At 43.8% G+C, this 21084-nt stretch overlaps 5 protein-coding genes across 5 annotated transcripts; 2 read left to right on the top strand and 3 right to left on the bottom strand.

Moving 5' to 3' along the window:
• Nucleotides 1-469: 469 nt before the first annotated feature.
• Nucleotides 470-6337, bottom strand: cacul1 (CDK2 associated cullin domain 1). Its single transcript, XM_076019092.1, has 8 exons — nt 5798-6337; nt 5474-5600; nt 5217-5319; nt 4689-4784; nt 4482-4584; nt 4185-4274; nt 3913-4051; nt 470-2850 (listed from the first exon to the last, which is right to left on the bottom strand). The coding sequence occupies exons 1-8, from the start codon at nt 6180-6182 to the stop codon at nt 2811-2813; spliced, it is 1083 nt and encodes a 360-aa protein (XP_075875207.1). The 5' UTR covers nt 6183-6337; the 3' UTR covers nt 470-2810.
• Nucleotides 6338-6798: 461 nt separating this feature from the next.
• Nucleotides 6799-11779, bottom strand: sirt1 (sirtuin 1). The gene is made up of 9 exons (XM_076019091.1): nt 11384-11779; nt 10853-10972; nt 10487-10722; nt 10246-10398; nt 10008-10155; nt 9839-9918; nt 9119-9302; nt 8389-8916; nt 6799-8243 (listed from the first exon to the last, which is right to left on the bottom strand). Exons 1-9 carry the CDS (start codon nt 11727-11729, stop codon nt 7939-7941), a joined length of 2100 nt encoding a protein of 699 aa, XP_075875206.1. The 5' UTR covers nt 11730-11779; the 3' UTR covers nt 6799-7938.
• A 565-nt stretch (nt 11780-12344) lies between these two features.
• On the top strand, nt 12345-15032 carry dnajc12 (DnaJ (Hsp40) homolog, subfamily C, member 12). Its single transcript, XM_076019093.1, has 5 exons — nt 12345-12679; nt 13159-13237; nt 13460-13599; nt 13688-13832; nt 14211-15032. The coding sequence occupies exons 1-5, from the start codon at nt 12602-12604 to the stop codon at nt 14291-14293; spliced, it is 525 nt and encodes a 174-aa protein (XP_075875208.1). The 5' UTR covers nt 12345-12601; the 3' UTR covers nt 14294-15032.
• A 1179-nt stretch (nt 15033-16211) lies between these two features.
• On the bottom strand, nt 16212-17493 carry LOC142883498 (nanos homolog 2-like). The gene has a single exon (XM_076018413.1). The coding sequence runs from the start codon at nt 16887-16889 to the stop codon at nt 16389-16391; it is 501 nt and encodes a 166-aa protein (XP_075874528.1). The 5' UTR covers nt 16890-17493; the 3' UTR covers nt 16212-16388.
• Nucleotides 17494-19660: 2167 nt separating this feature from the next.
• Nucleotides 19661-20934, top strand: cox5b2 (cytochrome c oxidase subunit 5B2). Its single transcript, XM_076019088.1, has 4 exons — nt 19661-19825; nt 20366-20436; nt 20506-20605; nt 20688-20934. The coding sequence occupies exons 1-4, from the start codon at nt 19735-19737 to the stop codon at nt 20798-20800; spliced, it is 375 nt and encodes a 124-aa protein (XP_075875203.1). The 5' UTR covers nt 19661-19734; the 3' UTR covers nt 20801-20934.
• Nucleotides 20935-21084: the final 150 nt, after the last annotated feature.

The raw sequence follows: 21084 nt of genomic DNA, 5'->3' as shown, positions 1-21084 counted from the left end.
CTCTCAAACCTCCAATCACTTTTGGTTTTTATGTTTTTTAGTGGCGTACGGGGGGGGGGGGGGGTCATGTATTTCTTACACATCTTTTGTCATTCAAAAGAAGAAGAAAAAAAGCATCTTTGCTGATGGCGGATTGAAAGAATCCAACTGGCATGAGACAAATCACTAATACACTGAGAAAGGTTTTTTCCACACATGCAACCTTTTGGTTTATTTTCGCAACACTGATAAAAGATTCTTTGAAACTTGTAGGATTTAAATAGCATTTGTTTAAAAAGTAAATTTTAAACAAAGAAAAAATAAACTTAGTATTTCAGGTCAGTACTTCTATACGTATATCTATAACTATCAATCGATTGATTGATGCACTGATTGATAGATATAGATATACTTTCAACTGAATCTTTTTTAACCCAAGGCAAAAACAATTAAATATGACAATCTTACATTGTGACAAACCACGATCCTCTGCCCTGTGATCAATGAAATTAATTTATTGGATGACAATCAGCGCTACTGAGTGTGACCAAACATAGCCTGAGAATTCACATACATTGAGACAGTGTAAGATCTTGTGTCAAATAATTTTAGTCGAGTGATTCAACAAATTAAACAGCAAATGCACAACAACCACTATACAAAACAAAAACATTTACATCATGTACTGGCAATGGATGTTAGTAAAACCAAATGCACAAGGGCCCAAGACTCAGACCAAAGGAAATTTGCATATTATTTGTTTCTATCGGAAGCATCAGATTTGACGTATGTACAGTCGAGGGACAATTAGTTCTGTTGACAAAAAAAAAAAAAAAAGCTGAGGTTGTGTTTAAAAAAAATAAAGCGTTACTGTGAGTCTTCATAGCAACAGTGTGATTCATTGGCTATCCCGGCCTCTCCTCCATGCAGTGCTAAAATAAAGAAGCGATATTTCAAGTTGGAAAAAAGGGCCGAGCACTTAACGTCGACACGCCAGCATGAAATAATGAAATGGCTCAGTAACTCAGGAGTGTACAACGTGGACAGAAAAAACAATGAGGATTTATCAATATTGTTAAAGAATTATTTTGAGAGGAAAGAAAAGAAAAAGCAGAAGAAACACGCACTGCATGTCATCTTTGGCGTAGCGGGAAAATACAAATCGGTTACAAACATCGTAGTAAAGGCAACGTGAAGATGAGCGAAGCGTTCAGGCAGTGCCGCCATCTTTGTAGTTTTTGCCGCTCCAGGTTGAAACTCAACCCAACTAATTAATGGGATGGAAAACGTTTCACAAGTTGCTCCTCTATAGGTTCATGTCGTTCTGTATACGTTTTAATCATAAGACACAGAGACTTCTTTCCGACATTTGACATCACGCTGCACCTGTGATTCACTTTCCATTGCTCGTCAGAAAGGATCGGTCATTTACGCGACGCCTAAACTCAATACTGGCACACTTAAAAGTTGCCGGAACAACTGTAATGCTACTGCAGCACATGTACAAAAAAAAAAACAAACCCGAAACAGGAACATCCTCTTGGCTCAGCATTGCCGTGATAAATTAGCACAGAAAAACGAGAACTACCGATCAAAGCGATGTGGCGGTAGAACAAAACAACATTAGAATGAATACCAGAAACAGTGTCAATCTGTTGATTGCATTCAAGGACATGAAGAGCAGCAACCTGAAACAAAGTCCAGCGCATAAAAATAAGAGCTGTGGGCCCAAAAGATTGAAGAGGAATCTTACATGGAAACATCTCAGCCAGCACATCAGTTTCAACATTTGTTCCCCTCCTGTAACAGACCTCCAAATGTGGGTTGGGTTTCATGATTTGTAACTCAAATATCATTCAATTCGAATTAAAGAGGAAAAATCTTGAATGTGAGGTCAAAAATGAAAGCATATCAGAGACTGGAGCATGAGGAGTGGGTGAATCACCTACACTGTTAAGTAGACAGGACCCACTTGTAAAGAGTTGAAAAGAAAAAAAGACTGCCAGAAAAATTCAAAGCGACATTAGAATATTGGTACACCCAATAAATATGCCTTTTTGAAAATTGGACTTGGAAAAGAATGATACTGGTACTGGTACTGGTACTGGAATGTGTAATGCAATAAACCTGATGAGCCCCTTTTAAATTACACTGATAGCCCAAAATCCCACTTTAGTGTTGTACACACACACCATTGCGACATTACAAGAAGCAAGTTGCAGACAAACTGAACAGGAACATTTTTTAGTTCTTCCTACACAAAAACAAAAAAAGTAAAGCCATTGGTTACAGAATGGGTGACGCTGCAAGATTGATGGATGAATCACGCGGACGTGGTCTTATTAGCAGCAAGAAAAACATCGCAACGAGCCCGGTCTATCAAAAAGACACTTTTGATTTTCAAGGTTTAGGAATAAAGTTCCTGTAGGAGCAGGACACACACCTGGAAGGCACTCTTCAAACGAGGAGAATATTAAGAAAAACCAGCGAAGAGCACACGGCAGCGGCCCCACGAGTACTGAACCTTGATGCGTTGTATCCACTGAGAAGAGCACGGGTTGTCAAAAGTCTGTGTGCTTTTTTTTTTTTTTCTTTTTCTTTTTTTCTCTTAACTTAATTAGTGCAGAGGGAACAAGCTCGTGCCCGCGGTAAAGGTTCCTCAGGATGTTCACATTGTTTTGTGGCCTTGAGTTGAGAGAGATGAAACGGACACATACAATGTACCTAGTGCAGCGAGCTGGGGATGGCGTGGGGGATGGGAGGGGCTGAGGGTCGGAGGGGGGAGGCACAGTAACAGTTCTGGAGCCGGTATGGTGACGGCGCCGCTGGCATCAGGAGTCCTCACTGGCCCGTTTGCGAGACTGATCCCCCCTGGAGAGCAGAGAGAACACACACACACACACACACACACACACACACACACACACACACACACACACACACACACACACACACACACACACACACACACACACACACACACACACACACACACACACACACACGTTTGAATGGATCACTTTGCAAACTGTCCATCCTCGAGGTCCTTACCACACCGGGCAAAAGGCGAAGCGACGCGACAAGGCAAATATTTCGCCATCAAATTATTTCTATACACACCAAAGCGCGACGCGAATATGCGTCTAAAATTCACTAAGCGAATGAAGTTTTGGGGCTCTTTCTGTCGCACTGAAGTAGAAACAGTGGAGTCGACCACATCCTCAACCGATGATGTCCTGGTGATGGTTGGATTAAAAAAGAAAAAGAATAGAAGTCTTTGGGTTCACCCTATACTGTCCTTGAGAGAGGTGTCGCAGCCGTTAAATGAATGACTCTCGTATGCCTACTAGCTTAGTTTATAGTGCTGTGTATTCTGCTTATTTTATTGCTAAAATTATATTATCATCATCATTATTCTATTTTTTTTTCCTGTCTTGAGAGGGTGTGTTGTGTGAATCAGGTGGATATACTGCATGCTTTCCGGAACGAAAGAATAAAAGACATGAATTTTTAAAGTGTTAGCGACCGAGAAGTTTTGTTTTACGTGCGGAAAATGAACCACCGCCTCCTACCCCCCGGCCAGTACTTCAGAATGCCCGTCACACAATTTGGAGGACTGCTCCGTCAACTGGCTCCACGTTTTCAGAGGGAGAGAACATGACCAAAGTTTCGATGTGATGTAATCGGCCATCCAACATGATTTTGATTGGTCAGAAATCCAGCGTTTGCCTTTTCACTTCCGAAACACTCAACACAGGAGCGAGAAATTAACCGTCGCTTTTTCGTGTTTCGCAAACATTTGCTGCCAGCGTGTACGGTTCCATTGACGTCAATAGGTTTTAAACAAACCTGAATTATTTGCCAAGCCAATTCGCTCCCGGTGTGTAAGGAACTTTACTGTAAGATTGTGTGGGGGAAGAAAACAAAACTGACCGTGGGAATCCATTCATAGAGAGTTCCATCTGTAACTTCTGGTCGTGGGCGGCGTAGTCGGAGAGCAGAGACTCCACGGCGGGGGGGTTGATTTGGGGGATAAACCCCGAGAACAGCAGCGGCGCTAACTGAGCCCACTCTGCCAGGACAAACCAGCAGTCGATGAAACATGTTGTAGGTCTGTGCTGAAAGCAGTGCGTGCTACTACTGTTTTTTCTGGCATGTTGGCAAAAAAAAAAAAACTTGAGCCTCTGGAAGCTAGAAAAGCTCACCTGGTCTGAGGCTGTAGAGGCCTTTCACCACGTTGGCCATCGTCGATGGTTGCACTTGGAATGGCATAGAATGAGCCTCGATAAGAAGAGCTGAACAAAAATCAAAAAACAAAACGTATGAGGGGTCGAAGTTCAATGATTGTAACTTTGTAACACCAGGATGAGAACCGATTTGGAATTAGAAGCATGATTAGGAATTGATCATCCTTCCATGTTTTTGGATCTCAAGCAGAATTTGAGGCTGTCAAACATACAATGACATTCTGCCAGGAGCAACAAGTGGAGCGTTGCACTCACGCATCAGTCTGTCGATATGTTTTTCTGCGACGTGAACGGCAAACAGCCTCATGAGATCCTCCCTCAGGTCTCTGTTCAGCTTCGACTCAATGTAGAACTTGTTCTGAAAACATTCCAAAGTTTACAAACCATTAGCCACAGGGACACGTTTCTGAGCACAGGATGCTAAATTGTTTTTGTTTTTTTTAAATAGAACTGGATACTTGCAAAGTACATGAACACTGGAACTATACACTGCAGAGACGCTGTGTACTGTGTGAGGGCAACGTTGAAGTTATCGATGAGGTTCTCCAATGAGCTGGCCTGAAAAGCAATAATAAAAGAGTTAGAGTGTATAGTTTGTAGTTGTTGCGTGTTTTCAGTCAGTCCTTTTCTACACCTGCTTCTCAGGAGTGTGTGTGTGTGTGTGTGTGTGTGGGTGTGTGTGTGTGTGTGTGTGTGGGGGGGGGGGGGGGTCCTTGGGGTGAAGATGGGTTCTACACCCTGGACAAGTCACCAGTTTATCGCAGGATAACATAGAAAGACCAGCAGACAAAGACTAGAACTCACTCCTCATATGGAGTTCCCAATTCTCCTCACATGCATGTTTTTGAAGTGTGTGTGTGTGTGGGGGGGGCACGAGAACCCGTAGAGAACACAGACACTGGGACACTGGGGATCAAACCCCCGCAACCTTTTGGCTTGTTCTGCATTTTGTATCATTCATCAATACACAGCGTGTTTCGATCGACTCACTTGTAGGTTTGTGGAAATCTGTTGCAGGTGACTCGTTATTTTGGATGTCAGGTCATTGTAGAGTAGCTCCGAGTGCTGCTGACAGACACACTTGTAGACATAACTAGAAGAAAAAAAAAGCAAGACAAGTTCACAAACTCAAAAGCAGTCAACATCTGAGATTTCCATTGAGGACACATGGCAGCTGAACTGAACTGCGTCAGAAATCACACAGTTGTGTTTCGCGTTAACACAGCGGGCCACCCGTGTAGACTTACCTGTATATCTGCGCATACGAGACAGAGATGTGGTCCGTGGGGTTCTGAATGAGAAGACGGACGATTGCCTTTTCCAGGTTTGGCCAGTGGTTCTTCCGGTAATCGTCAACAGCCATGGCATTAAGAACTGAGCGAAAAGAAGGGAACATTCAAAAGAGTGGGCGGTAATCGCCCCGGGTCGGTTACAGTGGAGAGACAAGCTGATGACTGTTAGCTTCAGTCTGTTTTTCATGATGAATGTTGTCACAGGCCGAGTCGGCCACGACATTTAGGCCTCGCACTCACGAGAGTTGGCTTTTAAAAACCAAAACACAAGGAACTTACGGAACTTGGACGTTGTGTCCAAGGTGAATTTCCCCTCGACGCTGCTGCCCGACGGCGCGGAGCCGTCGAGTTCGCTGACTTCGCTGCTCTCGCTACTCGAATCCGAGTCCATGAACTTTGTTCCGCCGGCGGTGCCGGACCACGCTTTCCCCCGTCGAGCCACTTGTTCTTCTGCCGACACCGGCAAACACACGGGCTGCTTGACTGCCGCTGCTGCATCCGACAGCTGGCTACTTACGTACGTTCGGACTTTGCCACCACCACCACCGCTCGGACAGTAGTTGTGGTTGTGGTCGTCTTTCCTGTTTGGACCGTCGTCTTCCATCGCCTCCATTCCCGCAAGTGTGAACGTTCTTCGAGACTCGGAGTGATACAGCCGTTGCATGAACACCGGAGACAACACTTGTGAATTGATCAGAAAGTGTCAAATCTACTCGGTAGTGTCCATGTTCGTTTGCGGCTAACTGCATTTTACGACACACCGTATCGCTGGGCAGCCGAAAGAAAATTGGGAAATGTAGTTCGAACGCTTCAATCGGCCGCTCGGGAAGCCAACGATGTTTTACGGCTAGTATTTGAGCAGAATTGTCTCAAAAATGTCGTTCTTGATGAAAAACAAAAACAAAACAAAACAAAACATTTTTAACTAAACCATTTTGACTGTCACGATTAAAAAACAAAATCCTCAAACGCACACAAGCGTGTGTAATTTCATAATGATCGCGTATGAGTTGGATTCGTTAGAAATGGAGAACTTTCTAATAGCTTTTAATATTTCCAATATTAATATTGTCACTATATATGTTTCATATCTACAATATGCGATATTTATAACGTAAATGTCTGTATTGCGTTACACGACACGGTGATTTGAGAGTCGACTTGCAGTGGTTACTCTGATGCGCTAGATGGCGCATTGATTGGCTGTCCCTGTGATTTAAGGTTTGGTATTTGGTCGTTTTGTTTTTTGCTGGGATGAAAATAAAGAAATGAGTGATCGGTGTTGTTTATATTTCTTTTTACTGAGAATTCCCGGCGTATCTACGATAATGATGTAAAAAAAAATAGTATTTCAAAAAACTCATGGACAAAACATCATAGAAATATGTAAATTATGTTGGTGTAGACTTTAGATCTATTACATTGTTTTGAATATCATCATCACTAAAACTTTAACGGCAGAAGACCCGTCTGAAGACTCGTAACCATTTAAAATTTGAATATCCAATATAAAGAAAAGTGACATGGGCGAAAAGATGGAAAAGAAATGTCAGTTTCAATGTGAATCCATTGAATATACTTCTAAGGCTTAATGTTACAACTTACAATTTCATTTTTTACTTTGTACAGAGAAAAACTGTCCTCTACGCTAAGTCAGACATCAGAGTACAAAAATAAGAGGCTTAACCATAAAAAGTAGCTGCCACATGTCACACCTTGTCAACAATTATATTTTTCAGAGATTTAAATGACAGGTTAAACATACAAAGCTGATGATGACGTGTAAGCGTGTTGATCAAGTGTTCTTTGGTCTATAATTAACAAGTACTGTTCCTCATTGGAGCATTAACCCTCACGAAAGGACAAAGATGAGCATTTTATATTGCAAATTAGACAGTGAGTTCAAGTAAACGATTTGAAGATTTATGTATGTGTCTGAAACTCATATCACCCACTATTTAGTAGGCAGTAGGTTCACAACTCAACAACTTAACATACCATTAGATCACAGCTGACGACACACTATGAACTCTCGCTTCTGATTTGCATGTAAAGATTGCAATTTGTGAATTGAAGCTTGGTCTAGAGTTGCATTTGTGTAGGCCACTGATTAGAGCATTAGATACATATCAAGAAATGGGACTGCAGAATGAGATGAGCAAATAGAAATAAAAAAAACAGCTACTGCATTCTATTTAGTAAGTAGTACACAGTACGAAGTTTCAGACACAATGCACAGAACCTAATTGGACAAAAGAAACAGAGAAAATACTTTCTGCATTATCACACAAAGTTGTCACACAATTTGAACTTTATGAAAAATAAAAGTAAGGTTGATGACTTGAAAATATACCAAACTTACATATATATTTATATATATAAAAAAAACAATTAGTGCTTCTGGACTGGGTAGTTTACATTTAAAGGTGTGTGGTGCTCTGAGTCTGTTCAGATGTATGGTCTCTCTGCATGCTTGACGTAGCCTCATCTTCTAAAGTGTGTTCTACTGTGTCTCTTAGGCATGCCTCTCCATCGGCTGCAGACGCCACAGCCTCCTCCTCCTCCTCCTCCTCCGGCTCACTGTCTTCTTCCACCCCATCGGCGCTGCATTCGGACTCGTCACTGTCACTGGCGCAGGAGCTTGACGTGTCGTCTTCGGAGTCAGAGTAGACCTCGGCTCCGTGGAAGATATATTGATTTGGCGTTTGAAACAGGTACTGGGCTGCTGTGGGAAGCAAGAGAGACAAGACATTCAATATTCGTACATAATGTCCTAAATAATTAGCATTGCTCCTATACAATGTTATTGTAACACAGTTCAGAATAAAGCTGGTTGTCATGACTCCCATCTCCACCAGAATCTAGCTTACTCTCAAGTCGTTTGCTGATAGGACTTCTGTTGATGCGACTCATCCAGCAACGTCGTCGGAACTCAAAGTTGGAGGTTTGGCTCTTGACTTCAGTGGCCTCCTCTTTTTGTGCATCTCCTACAGGTATCTCTGAGGGCTCCGATGTCCCTTCGCTCGGATGCGGAGCATCTGGACAAGGCTCTTGAGGTACAACATTACTGCCAGCTGTCTCTGTGACATTCGGACCTTCTGCCTCATCTGAAGGTGTTGCTACTGAGTCTGTCCTGTGCAGCTTCTGCTCCTCATGAGCTGCGTCGCTGGAAGCAGGCAAGGCCTCGCTTGGTGACGGTTCTGTTAACCGCGGCGGCTTCTCCGTGATCTCACAAAGTCTTACTGTGTTGTAGCAGAGCTGCTCAAAGTCGCCACCCAACCGATGGCAGAGCTCGTTGACAATGACGTCACAGTCTCCAAGAAGCTCCACGTCAAAGTTGAGGTGAGGCAGCTGCTCCCTGTTGATCAGGACCTGAGGCACTTCATGTGGAATGGAGTCTGGAAGTTAACAGGAGAAGAGTCTTATGTGTTTAATCAATCTATTTACTGTGGAACATTCATACACTCAACTGTTCATTGAATAACTTTGCACACGTTATTCAATAAACCAGGGGAACGCGAGAGTGTCCATAGGTTTTCTCTGTTTAAATGTGTCTGCTCATTAAAATCACAACACTGCAAGAGGGAAATCACCACATACTTGGGATAAGGGCAACTGGTCGGACTTTAAGAGAAGAGCCAATGACAATCAGGAGGTCGACCTCATCTTTGTCCTGCTTCATGGCTCTGTGGAACATTTCTGGCAGATTCTCCCCAAAGAAGACAATGTCGGGTTTCATGATTGCCAGTGGAATATCTGGACATTGAGGACACTGCGGAACAACCTGCAAGAAAAATTCAAGTGCGTTAAAGTGACACCATATTTACACTAGATTCAGTGGTGTGTGAAATCTTAGAATCAAAGGTGTAAATAACATCATAACTCCTTAGAAATGACCGCAGATCAAGAATGAGTTCATCAGAGGACAGTGCATGTTAGTTGTGTTTTTCAGTATGAAGCCAGACAGGCTAAACTGGGATGGTTTGGGCATGAACAGTAGAGGGAATGTATCGGTAGGAGGACCAAGAGGTTGGAACTGCCAGGAAGGAGGCAGACCAAAGAGGAATTTTATGGATGAAGTGAAATAGGGCATGAAGTTAGTTGGTGTGAGACAAGTGGATGCAGACGACAGGGTTAGATGGAGGCAGAGAATTGATGTGGTGACTCGTGAAGGGAACATTTCCCCCTTTTATCTACACTCCAAAAAGGACTTGACAGAGTCAAATGGTGTGTTGGAGGTATACAAGAGTCCTGTGACAACTGCCTTCAGAAATAAAAGTAGAGTGTCGAAAAGGGCAAAGTAGATAAAGTGTTAAATACCTGGTTAAAGATGTCTTCCCTTATAGCTTCACAATCCACTTTGTGTTTACAGACAAGACAGGATGCAGTTGCAAAAGAGCCTGGGGGCAGAAAAGTAGTTTATAAATCTAGCATTCTCTCAGGACGGCCATCACTTTATAAATTCCATCTTTCAGATTCTTTCATTTACCGTGGCACTGGATAATCCGTTGGACTCCAGCTACTTGTTCCAACGTGTCGATATTTTGCGTATAATTGCGCAGCAGCTTTCCTTGCTTGTCCAACATGGAGATGAATTTGTGGCAGGGCGAAGGCTGGAACTGACCAGGGTATATCTCCTGTGAAAAATGACGCACTCATTACGCGGATAATTACATGGACCGAAGTATTCTGATGTACAGTTAGGCGACCTTGTACACTGAATGTACCTTAGCAAACTTAAAAAAGGGTCTTGGGTCCCGTCTGAAATACTCTATGTCAAACATAGCTTGAGGGTCCGGAAGATCGGGAAAATCTACAGCAAGTCGTGCATAAATACCATCTCTGGAGCGAAAGTCTGGGATCCCACATGACACCGACACCTACAGGAAAAGAAACACAGGCATTCTGACTGACTGGTTTAGATACTAGCACGCCATACTTTCTGCAGTAAATGTAATAGTTGCATACCCCAGCGCCGGTCAGCACAAGAATTCTTTTGCTCTCGTGGAGTAGCCTGACCACATCTTCCAGGGTGTTGATATCCTTCCGCTTCTTTCTTTTGGGAGGTTCTGAGATGTTGATGATGATCTGCCATAAAGTCATGTCATCTAAATCTGGCGGGAGCACAGTCTCGGGGAGTAGATCTCTCAGAATGGTCCTTGGATCTGTGTCTCTGATGTGCTGCTGAATGAAACTATAGGAACCTGCCCCCCCAAAAAATAATACATTTCAATGAGTTGATTTGACACAAATTTGAAGTGATACCACAAACACATCACATCAGGACCACCAAAAGAGGATGTGTCGGTTTACAGCTGTCCAATTCTGCGTTACCTATTTGTGGTTGAGGGGTCCAGTCGCTTGAGCTCGCATGTGAAGATCTGTCATCGTCTTCATTGATGTGCTCCGGTGTGACAGCGAGACCGTTGGCGGGGAGTCCGTTTCCAAGAAAGTCTGGTTTGCACGTTCAGAGGATGAAAAATGAAACCCGTTTAAAACGTCTGCAGCAATGACTGCAATACATATTGCGTGACAAGAAACAGCGTGGTTGCGCCGAACGAGCCTGGAATACATTCGGCTGGCAACTAAGTTTAAAGAACTTCAAGTCGCAACGAAATGCGAAGGAAAAACAGCAACTGGCGAGACGGAAAATGAAACCAGGAGTCTGGCGGAATAAATTCTCCCGTCACTTTTCAGCCATACCAAGCAAAGTTGGACGCGTTTCCCCCTCCGTTTAAAACGCTAGCTGGGTAAGCGGGAACTTGTGCTTGAAAACTCGCCGGTCAAGTTGCTGAAAACAGGCGCGACCTGCTCACATGTCGAACTAGGGCGCGCTCGGTTAAACGACCGCCAATTTTCCCATACCTGCGCCCTCTGCGGTCGTGCCGAGCGTGGCGCCGTCGTCTGGCTTCCCTACTGGTTTGTGCGGCTCGGGGACCAGCGCTCCCAGTCCATTGTTGTCTCCGCCTAGTGCCGCTGGGGCCTGCTCTACCGCCATCACCGGCTCCGCTTCCTTCTCCGCTGGCTGCGCACAATTCACCGCCGCCTCGCACTTCCCGGTGGCCCCGGGGACGCACGGCGACGGCTCTGCCACGGCGACTTTGAGTCCGCAGTTGGTCAGCGGACTCATTTTCGACCTTTTGGCGGAAGGCTCGTCCATTACGGAGGAGCCAGGGAAGGCCATTCCGAGACTGCTCTCACCATCCGCCATCTTCAGCCCGCAGAGCCGAGAGCCGAGCAAAGAGCCTTCCTCCCGGACAGCTGTCTCATTTGCATAGGACACGTGACTCCCTCTCCGCCACGGCTGGCTCGGCCCCCCTTTTTTTTTTACGTCGGTGACGTAAAACCACAACAACATCGCGGGGGCATTCACGTACTCTCCGGTCTTTTTAATTTCTTAAATGCGAAATTAAAAAGTAGTTCAAACGAGGTTAATTGCAACGTTCTTTTTGTTTGTGGATAACACGTAAATCACGTTATGAACTATTCTCATAAGAATCAGAATCAAGAATACGTTAATTAATTTTGTTCGTAACTAAGCCTAATCAGGTGCATAAAATGAAAATGCATTCTTATGACACTTAACTGTACCTTGTCATATTTGCCTCATAAAACGTGAACCAATTGAACGCCAATATTGCGAAACTGAATTATTTGTTTTCTTTTCACTGTGTTCAAAACAAAGTTTGCGCGACACACACACACACACACACACACACACACACACACACACACACACACACACACACACACACACACACACACTTAAAAAAAAAAAAAAAAGAAAAAAAAGTCAATTTCCGACTTTATCGTGACGTGAATGCAGCACACGTCATATGGCTAACGGGGATCACTGACAGCACACGCGCCTGACGACAAATCGCCCTTGCACATTTTAAACATTTAGCAGTCCCTACTTTTGCTTTCCAAAGCCTGCCGAACAAAAATTAGAACAAAACAAATTTGTCTCGAGTAGAATTGTCCAGAATAGGTCGCCCTGCCCTGTCAGTGAAAGAGCAGCGGTGAACCAGGACATTATTCGAGCTTCTTCGTCACAGGGATCCACATCACAGCAGATTTCTTATGGAGGCTGCTCTGAACTGCAAACCCGAAGATTTAGAGGATTATTACGGCTTGTTAGGATGTGATGAACTGTCGTCGGTAAGTTAAAGTCAGTTGGGACCCGTCTGTTTGCTGGGTGAGAGACCCGCGATCATTATTGTTATCATTTTCATTACTATTTTATGATTATTACTATTTTATTTCTGGATCTACGATAGGACAGGAATTACAGTGTGCTCAGAAATCCGGTTCTTAAAACGAACAACCTGTATTTCTTAAATGCAAACAGCGTCAAAAGGTTCTTTTGAGCCAACCTGTTGATGCTTCATGAAAATGTAACACAAGAAAATAACGTTTTGTTGAGCGGCGCACTCTCCTAACCTGTAGTGATCAAGTGATGAATTCGACTTTCAAGATGCAAAAGTTTCTGAAAAGTATTGACTATTGCCACATTATTGGTTCTCTTCTTTCTTTTCTTTTTTTCTTAAAAAAGTTTTACTGCATTATATAACTCCCTTAATCCCACAAAGCAAGAGATTGTCTCTTGAGTGTTGGTTATGTATTTCTTCACTGTGCAGACTGAACAGATTATCAACGAATATAAAATCCGAGCTCTGGCATGTCACCCAGACAAGCACCTGAACGACCCCAAAGCAGGTATGCGGACAGTCTTTGATTTTTGAAAAAAAATAAATAAGTGAAAGTCAAACCTATCTTTATGATAGACTATCAAATGTTCTGTCAATGTTAGGATTACAATGCATCTTAAATGAGAGTGTCGCAGCAAGATATGTAAATATGACATCTGATCATATTTATTTCTCCTTATTTAGCCAGAAAGAAATTTTGACTGATATTTTGTTTGTTTGTCTCTGGTAGTGGTAGATTTCCAAAAGTTGCAGGAAGCCAAAGAGATTTTGTGCAATGAGACCAAACGAAAAAACTATGACCTTTGGAAGAGAAGTGGAGTCGCTATTCCCTTCCGTGACTGGCAAGCCTTGAATGACTCTGTAAAAACTGTATGTAGTTTTGTTATATTTATGATAATCTCCGTAATCCAATCTGAATGCACATGCTATATTTATTAATTTGGTTGTCTATTTGTAGTCGATGCACTGGGCCATTCGGTGTAAGAAGGAACCAATGTTAGAGGCTTCGAAACAGGAAACCTCTGCAACAGCTCAGGGAGACCAACACTGTGAGCAGCAAGAGGATCCTAAGATCTCTTCACCTGAACCTGTGCCTTCCTCAGGTAAGCATTCAGCTGTAGCTGTTCTAATGATCTCAAGCACACCTACATTTGTTCTTGATAGTGGGGTGCATCATAAGTGAAAATGCAGTTGGAAGTGATGATTGTAAAAAGCATGTTTACTAGATTTTAACTGTATATAATCCATAATAGATAATTATGTACAACTTTTGTCAAGGCAGCTGCTGTACCTAAATGACATAAAGCTGAAAAGTTGTGTTGTTCTGTGTATGTAAACTTGTTGTAAAATTAACAGGCATATGAACCGGTGTTTCTTTTCTTCTTCTTCTTTTTTTTTTTAAAGGTGTTGCATGTCTTATTAGGCAAAAAACACAAATCCAGAAAATAAATATTTCTTTTCTCATTTCAATCTGTCCATAGGTGACTACTACCATCAACGTTTTCGGTGGGCAGGTGACTCACCATCAACTTTGCTGCAGAGATTCCGAAATTATGAAATATAATTTGTTAAGTTTTATGTCCTGTTAGATGTTGTTGTGAAATTTGCACGAAAACAGTGGTTACATGTTCTGACATACGCAAATAGACTATATATACATATACATTTATAGATATACTGTACACCTGTGTTTTTCAACCACTGTCTCAGGGCACACTAGTGTAATGTGGGATAATGTCGGGTGTGCCGTCAAAAATTATCCAGTTTCACTTAATTGAACTAAAAAAAAATAAAACATTCCATTGTGGAGTGACTGTGCTTTAAATGGAACGTAAGCCTACTGTATATTCCTCCCAGGATATCAGCTTTGTGTGCGTCTAAACAGGCCCAGGTTTCACACATAAATAAATTAAGAGACTATATTGTCATTATTAGGCAAAAAAAAGTGTCATTTTATAATATTTTATGGGGGTGGTGTGCCATGGGATTTTATTTATGTAAAAATAAATGTGCCGTGGCTCAAAGAAGGTTGAAAAACACTGCTGTACATTATAAATTGTGCTTATACTTAATGTGTATGTTTCCACTGCTAAATACATCGACAATGGTTAAATGGTCACAGATTATGTCATGTGATTGATTACTCTCTGATTTCTCTCAAGCTGTTTGTTCAAAGCCTGAGGCAGAGCAACATTTAATTCTTTAAAGTTCTGACATAACCAAACCGCAGCATTATTTAAGATATGTGAACATGTAATGTCTTTGTCTTTTAGTCAAGAAATAAATGTTTGCAATCATGTTCACTTTGTCTATACCTCAATATTGCCAGCATTCCTGCTCATAACTCAATCAAAGAAATAACTTTGTACAATCAGGCAACTCTGGTGTAAATGAACCGTCATGTTGACCGGTGATTTAAAAGAAGACATGAAATAATGCAAACAGCAGGTTACTTTATTGACATACAGTATTACAGATCAGTGTGGCGGAATTACCCTGATTTCATCGTTTTGGGAGTTATTTAATTGGACATTTCAGGTTTTTTTTTTAGTTGTTTATTTGTTGTATACTACATGTATCAACTTTTGTCATCTCTGCATCGACAGTCTTCCAAAGGTGAGTTTGCTCAGATGATCTTCACCGTTGCAATTGTGACATCTTGTGGCTAGATATCGGCATGCTCTTTGGTGACGTCAGCTGTGTAAATTTTAAATTCGTATGTGGACTGCACCGCTCTCGCCGGGCGCGGTGGCGTGTGCCTGTAATCCCAGTTACCGGGAGGCTGAGGCTGGCGGATCGCTTGAGCTCAGGGGCTCTGAGCTGCACTGGACTATGTCGATCGGGTGTCCGCGCTAAGTTCGGTGTCGATATGGTGCTCCTGGGGGAGCCCGGGCCCACCAGGTCGTCTAAGGAGGGGTGCACCGGCCCAGGTCGGAAACGGAGCAGGTCAAAGCCCCCGTACCGCTCAGTAGCGGGATCGCGCCTGTGAATAGACGCTGTAGCTCAGCCTGAGTGACACAGCGAGACCCAGTCTTTTTATTTTTGTTTTTTTTATGCTGGGACAACTCACACTGTTTTAGCAACGTTTATATACATCCCTACGTGGATTTTAAATAGTCATCATCGCGTGTTTTGTTTTCAGCGTTCGTCAGAAACCACTGTGTCGGTCTGGCCTACACTGCCTCCCTCTGGAAGACTGCCACAGTTCAACATGACCTTTTTTTTATGAGCCTACCCTCTTCATCTTTTTTGAAACACCAGCAGCTGCTAAAATCACAATTCTCTTGGAAACACATACAGAAACTACCAGTCAGTCATCCTCTGCTAATTATGAGGGGCAGGTGTCAGCCAAAAATGCTAAGGCCCTGCACAGAGCCATGGCTTTATTTCAATCAGTGTTACCTGGAACCAGTTATAATGGGAGTCAATACAGCAGATGCAAATAAATTCGACATGTAGTAAGTGGTCTGGATTTTTTTCTTTATTATTATTTGTGACAGAACGTTATGTTGGCAGCAGAATGAATTCAACAAAAAACAAAACAGTCATCATATGCAGAGACAACACTCAAGTGTCCAGCGTGAACACATGACCTGAACATCTATTGGGAACCGTGCTGCACAGTCTCTTTGCCATGACACTCACCCGAACTGGCGCCGTCATGGCTTCCTTACGTCTTCCTGCTGCCCCGCCTGCGGACAGTAGCGGCGCGTGTGCGCATTGTCGCCAGTGGCCGCGCACAAGGGACAGGTGTAGTTCCAGAGAACGGGGCAAGTCACCTTCCCGTCGGCGGCCTTGAGCCGGTGGGAGCGGTAAATGCTGGCAGTCTCTCCATTTTGGCGGCAGAAGGCGCAGAAGTTGTTGGAGGCGCCGCTGCTGCAGGTGTCAGACAGGCTGCTGTCTGAGCTCATCTCTGCGGAGTTGCTTTTCTTGATGCTGTTTTCGGCGATGACGCTGCAGTCCTCACGCTGGCAGGTTCGGATGTGGCCCCACGGCGCCCCCGCTGGGTTCGGGCGGTCTCGTCCCCGCCTGTTGGTGAGCACCGCGTCCAGATTCAAGTAGTCGTGCCACATGTCAAAGAAGCCCTGACCCTTGACCCCCGTCTGACCCTGGACCTTGACCTCACCCTGGACCCCGACTTGACCATGCACTGAAGCCATTGTTGTGAAGATGTGTGGACCAGATACATCCCCTCCTATTTATAGTGGACAGGGATTGGCTGGAAAGCAACAATGTTTCATTTAAGGTGATCGGTGTGTTACCCTGTGGCTCCACATTGTGCAGACTTCAAGTGCAAGTGCAGGTGTCCCCCCCCTTGAAGAACGCACGCATGCACGCACACACACATACATACAATTTGGACTCTTCAGCACCTGGTCGAAACATTGTGTCTGACCTCCAGCTCCTCTCCACTGATGTATCATCTTAAGTCTGACCTCCAGCTCCTCTCCACTGATGTATCATCTTAAGTCTGACCTCCAGCTCCCCTCCACTGATGTATCATCTTAAGTCTGACCTCCAGCTCCTCTCCACTGATGTCTTCTGATGGTTCTGGTCGGAGGTGTCAGTTAAAAGATGATAGAAGGTTTTCATGTCAGTCTCTTTGACTAAATGTGTTTGATAATGATTCCAATTGATGTATATTTTGTGTGTGTGTGTTGTATTTAGTCTCTTTCATTGATTCATCTTCTATACCTGCTTATTCCTGTTCAGGGTCACGGGGGTCTGCTGGAGCCTATCCCAGCTGTCCTAGGGCGAAGGCAGGGTGACACCCTGGAGTGTTTAGTCTCTTTTTTTATGTAATATGTATATATAGATGTAAATACACACACAAACACACAAGGGTCAAATAGATTTTGTAGAGACAAGGTGGCTCTTTTGATAGTAAAGGTTGCAGACCCCTGAGCTAGACAAGCGCCAGTGAAGACACGCACACAAGTCGGAACACACTTCAGGAACATTACCATTCTTCAAAATTTAAGTTAAGTGTTAACAGTGATCTGTTTTGCATTTTACTGTTGTGTTCAATGTGAAACCTGGGTTATTTGCAACGTCAGCCTGTAAATCCAGCCTGTGAGTTAGTGCTGAGAAGTGGACGCATATTAGGGTTAGGGTTCGCCTAATAATGGTCCATCAACATCAAAGGCACACCGTCGCCTGCACTTGCATGCTGCACGAGCGCTCCTCCTCTCCATCCCCTTCTCCTCTACCTCCTCCACCTTCTGGCAGACATGATGCAGCAGTGGAGAGACTGAAGAAGAGAATCAACTCGATGAATTTATCGCAACTGTTTAAAACAGCATTAGCAGCTGGTTAGCTGTGTTTAGATCGGGCATGGGCAAACTGCAGCCCGTTAAGCTTTTCCATCCGGTCCACCGCTGTATTTCATCATTTTTTCAGTGTTTTAAGAGTCAATTGAATGAAAAGATAAATACTACAGCAAGGTCTGGCTCAATTTGTGACAGTGGCACCCGTCCTGTGACAGAGAAATAAATATATCATGGGACAAAACGTGATTTTGTCAGACTGGGACTAGAGGCAGGACTCGGACGCAGAGGACATGAGTAAAATTGGTCTCTTATTTTATCTCACAAGCAACAGACCTCAGAACAGAGTGACAACTCAATACCGCTATGAAAATCCTAGGGAATCTAAGTTACCGGAGGGAGAACCAGGAGGCGAACTGAAAATCACTCCAGAGGAAAAATGGGCAAGATCTTACAAAGGAAAATAAACTGAACTGAAAATCGCTCACCAGAAGGGAAAAGGGGACTGAAGAACATAAAACCAAAAACTAGACCTAATCTAACAAGAATGAACAAAACCAAAATCTCTCACAGGGAGGAAAACAAAGTGGCTACAAATGTACAAACAGAAAAAAAAAAAAAAAAAAACCAACAAAAACTTACTTAAGCACAGGGCGATAAATCAACAACAGAAACTCACTCGTAAGGAGGGGGCAAAGAAAACAGGAACATGAATTTACGATAAATAACTATGACTAATAACAAAATATTATCCCAAGTAAAACAAACAAACAAACAAGCATTGCTCAATTCCGAGGACCAATCATCTTATTGTGAAATCGCTGCGAGCCGTGGCGGCGGGCCGTGGGCGGGGGGACGACACTCTGGCGAAAGACCAGGGGGACGCAGACTATTTAAACCCACAAGGTAACGAGGCACAGGTGGAAACAACAGGTAATTAGGACAGACGCACAGGTGGCACATGAGGAGGGGAACGTGATCTGAAACGAGAGGAAGATTAACCGGGTCTTCAAAATAAAACAGAAAATAACGAAACAAAAACCCCATGACAGGACTAACATCACTCACCACGGTGTGACAACTTTAATGTCAAATAATAATGACCAAAAGCGTTGAAGCCCCAGGATATTTAGCTCTTTATTGAAATTACTCTTAAAACACAGAGGGGGGAAATGATGAAATACAGCTATTTTATCATTTACTTAATATTAATATAATTTTGTCAAGTTTGGCGGGCCGGATGAAAAAGTTTAATGCGCCGTACTCTGACCATGGGCTATAGTGGACTGTATTTAATCAATTGAAAACGCTTTACCCTTTTTAAGGGACACGTGCAGGTAGGACAATATGAAATCTTTCCGCTGTCGTGGGCCTCTTTCTGCAACTTGTCGACCACTTCCTACATGTTGTTCTCAGTGCATACTTGCCAATGCACATGAGTTATATTCGAGTCAACAAACGATATGGATATGTGAAACACATGAAATAAAGACTGAACCACAAGCACGCTCCTCTAAAAACGTATGAATGATCTCTAAATAACCTTTTGACCAGCTTTTACCAGCTGGTGCTTATGGTCCTAACCCCCCAATGTGATTGGCTAGCAGAGACGTTGGCCGCCTTTTAATTGGCCCCACGCGGCCGTCTGTCACTCCGACAGCCGGGGTCATTTCAGTCCAGCGTGTCATTTCCCGGGTCTAGTAGTAGTAGCGTCTCAGTACCTGAAAGTGTGATAAGAATGGCGGGACGTTTCCTTCTTCGGGCTGGTTTCACGACCACTCTACGTCTGAGGAGCAATGTCGTGTGCCGAGCGATGGGCACCGCCGGAGGTAGGGCAGTGTTCGACAGAAGAAGTCAATATTTGTGGACACTTTCACTTTTCCGCGATATACGCGCGCAGTCTCACAGGTGTGTGAAGTCGAGCGCTATAATAACAGCTAGCTGAGGCGCTAACTGCTAAGGAGAGTATATCGCGCAGTTGGACTTATGCACTTGCTCTCCGCCGTCAGCAGGATTTTTTTTTTTTTAACACGCTAACCGTTACTTTGTCATATTGTGATTGGATGAGCCTGAGCGTACTTTATGCCGTTTACGCCTCATGGGATTCAAACCATGAAGGTCATTTGGACTTTAACTCGTGCTAAGGCCTTTACTAGACCCACCTCCTCTGGCACACGTCTCTTGATCCGGTGCCAGTCTCCTGATATGGGGCACTGGGCAGGAGCAGGTTGTTGTGGGTGGCGTCCACTGTCTACGTGCGCCGCAGCCTTCCGTCAGCACAGCAGCCCTGCCCATCAGTGTCTCTGTTGCACCACCTAGCGGCTTGTAATTAAAAGTTCTCACCTTTATGTATTCCCCCACCTTCTCAGGAATACCAACAGACGAGGAACAGGCCACTGGGTTGGAACGACGCTCACTTCAGGCACTGAAGCATGGAAAGGTAATTTCAGCACTCACGTCTCCCCTCACACACCGCCATGGGGCCTAATATTCTGTATTTACATTAAAGGACCCCTACAGCATGCTGAAGCCAAAGCAGTACGCTGGCAGTAAGGCGGACCCCCACATTGTGCCATGCATTGGAAACAAGAGGCTGGTGGGCTGTCTTTGTAAGTCAGGTGTACATGTATGACAAATGCATGCTTTACTTAACGTCACAAACCAGGTGAATCACGAAGGAATTTTTGGCAGGTGAGGAAGACAACACTGCAATTGTGTGGTTCTGGCTCCATGAGGGAGGAGCACAGCGCTGTCCTTCCTGCGGCTCCCACTATCAGCTGGTCCACCACGAGCTGCCTCACTGAAAGCAAACCTGGCGCAGGCTCTGTACGAACGGGGCTGACGGTAAACTCTGCGGCCTTGCTCCTCTGTGTGAATATCACTTAGCATTTACAGTTTGTCTTTCAAATGTAAACCAATAAAAGGATGTAAACGTGAACACGAGCACGATGTCCTGGTGGAATTGTGTCTGGAAATAATGGATCAGCGTCAACACTCTACAATTCTAAATTAGCTTTTGACATCTGATGTCACAATGCACGAAGAAGGATCAATAACTTTTCACATTTAAGTGCTATAATTAGTTTAA

Source organism: Nelusetta ayraudi, unplaced genomic scaffold (assembly GCF_046127955.1).
Source record: "Nelusetta ayraudi isolate G7.1 ecotype Tasmania unplaced genomic scaffold, CSIRO-AGI_Nayr_v1 ptg000008l, whole genome shotgun sequence".
In the NCBI taxonomy this organism is placed as follows: Eukaryota; Metazoa; Chordata; class Actinopteri; order Tetraodontiformes; family Monacanthidae; genus Nelusetta; species Nelusetta ayraudi.
Note: the sequence above shows the minus strand (reverse complement) of the source record. Positions and strands in the feature narration are given on the sequence as shown.